At 40.3% G+C, this 4,188-nt stretch overlaps 1 protein-coding gene across 1 annotated transcript in view; it reads right to left on the bottom strand.

The window, feature by feature from the left end:
- BAZ1A (bromodomain adjacent to zinc finger domain 1A) overlaps positions 1-4,188 on the bottom strand; it is a gene marked incomplete in the record, with an annotated part of 136,939 nt that overhangs the window by 74,815 nt on the left and 57,936 nt on the right. The window contains 1 exon segment of the mRNA XM_014589296.2: positions 2,352-2,486. Within this exon segment, the coding sequence (XP_014444782.1) occupies positions 2,352-2,486 (135 nt within the window).

Raw genomic sequence — 4,188 nt, 5'->3', positions numbered from 1 at the left:
CCAAGAGAATGGAGGAGAAAGGATTGCAGTGTGGCCATCCCCCTGGGGGGTGATTTCTCACTTTTTCTCCTTCTCTGTCTCTCTGGTGAGTACATGCACCATACAGCAAAAAATTATTTGGAAGAAGGAAAAAGTCTTCCTCTGGGGTAGAAAAATCATGGGTGTGCCACGTACATACTGAAAAGGGTGTATGGTAAAAGAAAGTACAGCAGAGAGAACATTCTTTTCAGGTTCCTCTAAAGCACAGGCAACTCTCTTTTCGTCAACACTTAACTAAAACCTGGAAAAGACTCTTCAATAAATTTTTAATTCATGCTGATTGTGCTGCAAACTAGACTATGAAGCAGTGAGAACCTGGGTTCGTAAATCATTACAGCCACTGGCAACTCATAACTAGTAAAAGAGCAAAACAGAATGTACTGAATGAGTTTAAGAGAAAATTTTAAAAAAAGAGAAAGGGAATTAAAAGATTAAAATAATACAAAAAAAAATACAAAATAAATTTTCTCCAACTTAAGCAACTGCATCTAGTTATTTCTTTGCCCAATTCCAGAAATTTTCATTGTATCCTTGCTCCCTACAATGGAAAATAAAGCAATGATCTGAGGCAGGAAAATTCCTTGTTGCTAAAGGTGAAAGAGATAAATTGAGAAGTGGATATAGAATTAAACACAATATTCAACCTGTAATGCCTTTTTTTCTGTTCTCAAATTCCCTAAGGAGTTTTCTTTAGAGAAAATTTACTTTGCAGTCTAAGGTCTCTCATTACAACAGCATCTGTTACACAGTTACTTGTTTGACTTTTGGCTAAAGTCTATTTTCAGTCTCTAAATAAGACAAATAATATGTAAGCTGGATATTACAGAAAGAACATTTTAGTATCATTTGATTATACAGAGTCTCAAGAATAACTACAGATTTTCTGTCTCATTTCCCATTATATCCTTCCATGTATATATAGCTTATCCAAAATACACTACACTTCTGTCATTCAAATGAATACCTTGAAACTTTTTTTTTAATTCACCTGTATTTGTTACCCCTCCTTTAAGCCAGTATCATTTGGACACATTTTCATTCATTAGCCCTCCACAGTTACTTCTGAAATGGCTTTATAACGTGCCACAGTAGGCTTATTACTACTTTTTTTTTAGGTTGTGCCATAGGGCGCATGTGCTTGCCAGAGAGAGACAGAGAAGAGAGAAGGAATTCTCCTTTCAGGATTTTGGGCACACATGCACATGTGGTCTGTATGATTTTCAAGCTGCCAGGTCTAGGAGTCGAACTGTGGTTGGCCATGTGGGAATCCAAGCAGCGTAACCACCTGCTGGCCCTGCGACTTTTTTTTTTTTTTTTTGCCATAGGGGGCATGGCTTTGCCACAAAAACAGAGAGAGACAACAGAAAATGAGAAATCACCCCCCCGAGGGGATGGCCACGCCGCATTCCCTTCTCTATTCTTCTCTTGGGGTCTTGGGCATGCACACACACGCACCCGGCCTGAGTTTAAGGTCCAGGACTTGAACCGCGGTCGACTATATGGGAGTCCAGCAACATAGCCATTACGCTAACTGGTGGTCCGCAACTCTTATTTTTTTAGTTTGTTTTTATTCATGACTGAGAACACGTACATGTGTAAGCCAGAGAGAGCGAGAGAGAGGCACCCTTGACGGGGTTTCAGCATGCTGTCATCTCCTTCCTCAGCCTTCCAGTCTGTCAGGATCTTTGGCATGAGTGTGCACACCCAGCGTTTTCAGGCTGATCTGGGGATCCAAACCTGCAGTCAGCCATGTGGCTTCCAGCAATGCAGTTCTGTTTGTAACTTTGTCCCTGTTCTTTCTGCCTCAAACACCTTTTCCACTTCTTTATCACTAGAAATTGTGTATTTTGTTTAGCTAAAGAATTTCTGCTTTCCTAAAGCCCTCTATAATTTCTTCCCAACAGTTTATTACTCTTTACACATCAATCCCATACTTTATATTTCCTGCATTTCATCCTGCTTTTTATTTAATTGTTTATATGCTTGTTTCTACCATGGTATAAAATCCCCATGGCATGAGAGCCATATTCAATTTATACTTGAAACTTCCACAAGCCTCATTGCTCTGTAGTTGTCAACATAGAGTAAACATTCACATTTTTGGGTTTTTTTGGGGGTAGTCAGTTTCTTCCTATGAGAGTGAGGGGAGCTATAGGGGTGAGTGGAGCCAAACGTAGCTCTTGGTTCTAATACTGTTTTAGTAATAGCTCAAATGTACTGGGTTGTCAGAAAAGTCATGACGTATTTTTCTATCCATAAATGTGTCATGACTTTTCCAACAACTCAATAGCTTTTACCTATACTCTACTTACCTGAGTGACAGATAGTCGTTTGGGAGGTCTTCCTCTTCGTTTGTTAGCAGGACTGAAGATAAATGTAGGTGGATCATCAGGGAAGAAGTAAGAAAAATCTCGTTCTACTATTTTATATGTTGAAAGAGATGATGCCTTAATAAAAAAAGACAAAGGATATAATAACAACACATTAGTGAGCCATACAAATAGCTCTAACATGTCATATGACTACTATTAATGCTGTTAAAGACCAGGTCCAAAACATCGGAATCATGAATTATTGTGTAATGAAACATATTTTAGTTGGTTTACTCAAGTCTTTTAAAAATTATATAATTAAAATAGCTGTACCAGAAAGAAAATCATAATTCAAAGATGACTTTGCCATATAAATACTTCCAGAATGTTTCTATAATTTCTTGAATTCTGTATCTCAGGATGATGTTAATAGGTCCAACTGTAGTGATGCAAGTGACGGTGTCACTTGTGAAACTGAGGCTGTGTGTGAGGTCCAAGTTCAGAACCCTGAACAACTTGAACTGGCTGAATGTGGCAGGGTACACCCATACCCTAGATAACTGGGAGGCTGGGGGAGAGAGCACTGCAATGGGGAGAAAAAAATACCCATTCCTCTCTCCTTTCATGTCATTACAAAAAAAGGAAGATCAATCATCTATTTTATTTTTTACTTTTTCCTGAGATTTTTCTATGTAATACTCCACCCACATATTTCACATTCAAAATCTTGTATAATATAACCCGACAGATTGTTTCTTGGTCACTTCCCAAATGCTAAACATTTAGATTCTCTGGGAACCAGCAGTTAGCGTAATGGCTATGTCGCTGGACTCCCACGTAGTCGACCGCGGTTTGCGTCCTGGACCCAGTGGCTTAAAACTCACACTGGGCGCATGTGCATGCGTGCCCAAGATCCCGAGAGGAGAATGGAGGACAAGGGATTGCAGTGTGGCCATCCCCCCTGGGGGGGGGGGAGTTTGCTATAGGACACATGTGCTCACCAGACAGAGACAGACAGAGAGACAGAAAGCAAGAAATCACCCCCCGGGGGGATGGCCACGCCACAATCCCTTCTCCTCCATTCTCCTCTCGGGATCTTGGGCACACACGCACACGCACCCGGCGTGAGTTTTAAGCTACCAGGTCCGGGACGCGAACCATGGTCGACTACGTGGGAGTCTAGCGACATAGCCATTATGCTAACTGTTGGTCTCATAAACATTTAGATTTTCTTAACAGGATGGGGTGATAATTTAAGCACTTTGTGTGTCAAACTTAAAAGCTGATCTTGGTGAAAGCTGAAATATTTACAAATATCTATTGAATTTTAACTCAGAGTTTTAAGTTCAGAAGACAACCTCATTCTTATCAGAAGTGGTGTGGTTCTAGGATAGTTGCTAAATCCAAAAGTTTCTCTTTTACCTTGTGTCCAAAACCTGTTGATCCTTCATCTATGTCTAACTCCAGGCTTTTTATTATTTTTACCCTAATGGCCAAGATCATCATTCATTCTTTCTCTCAGAGAAAACAAGTGCTATTTATAGAAAGATATTTCAGGGAATGTGTAAGAAAATGATGATACAAAATTTTAAAAATGGCAAAACAGGGACGAGCGGATGGCATAATGGTTACATCTCTGGACTCCCACACAGTCGAGCATGGTTCAAGTCCTAGACCCGGTGGCTTAAACTCATGCCAGGTGCATGTGTGTGTGTGTGCCCAAAATCCCAAGAAGAGAATGGAGAAGGAATTTCGGCATGGTAATCCCCCTTTGAGGGGGTGATTTCTCACTTTCTGTCTGTCTCTCTGGCGAGTGCATGTGCCCTATAGCAAAAAT

This window comes from Tupaia chinensis, unplaced genomic scaffold, assembly GCF_000334495.1.
Source record: "Tupaia chinensis unplaced genomic scaffold, TupChi_1.0 Scaffold000350_1, whole genome shotgun sequence".
NCBI classification, from domain to species: Eukaryota; Metazoa; Chordata; class Mammalia; order Scandentia; family Tupaiidae; genus Tupaia; species Tupaia belangeri.
This window is presented reverse-complemented; position numbering and strand designations above follow the sequence as displayed.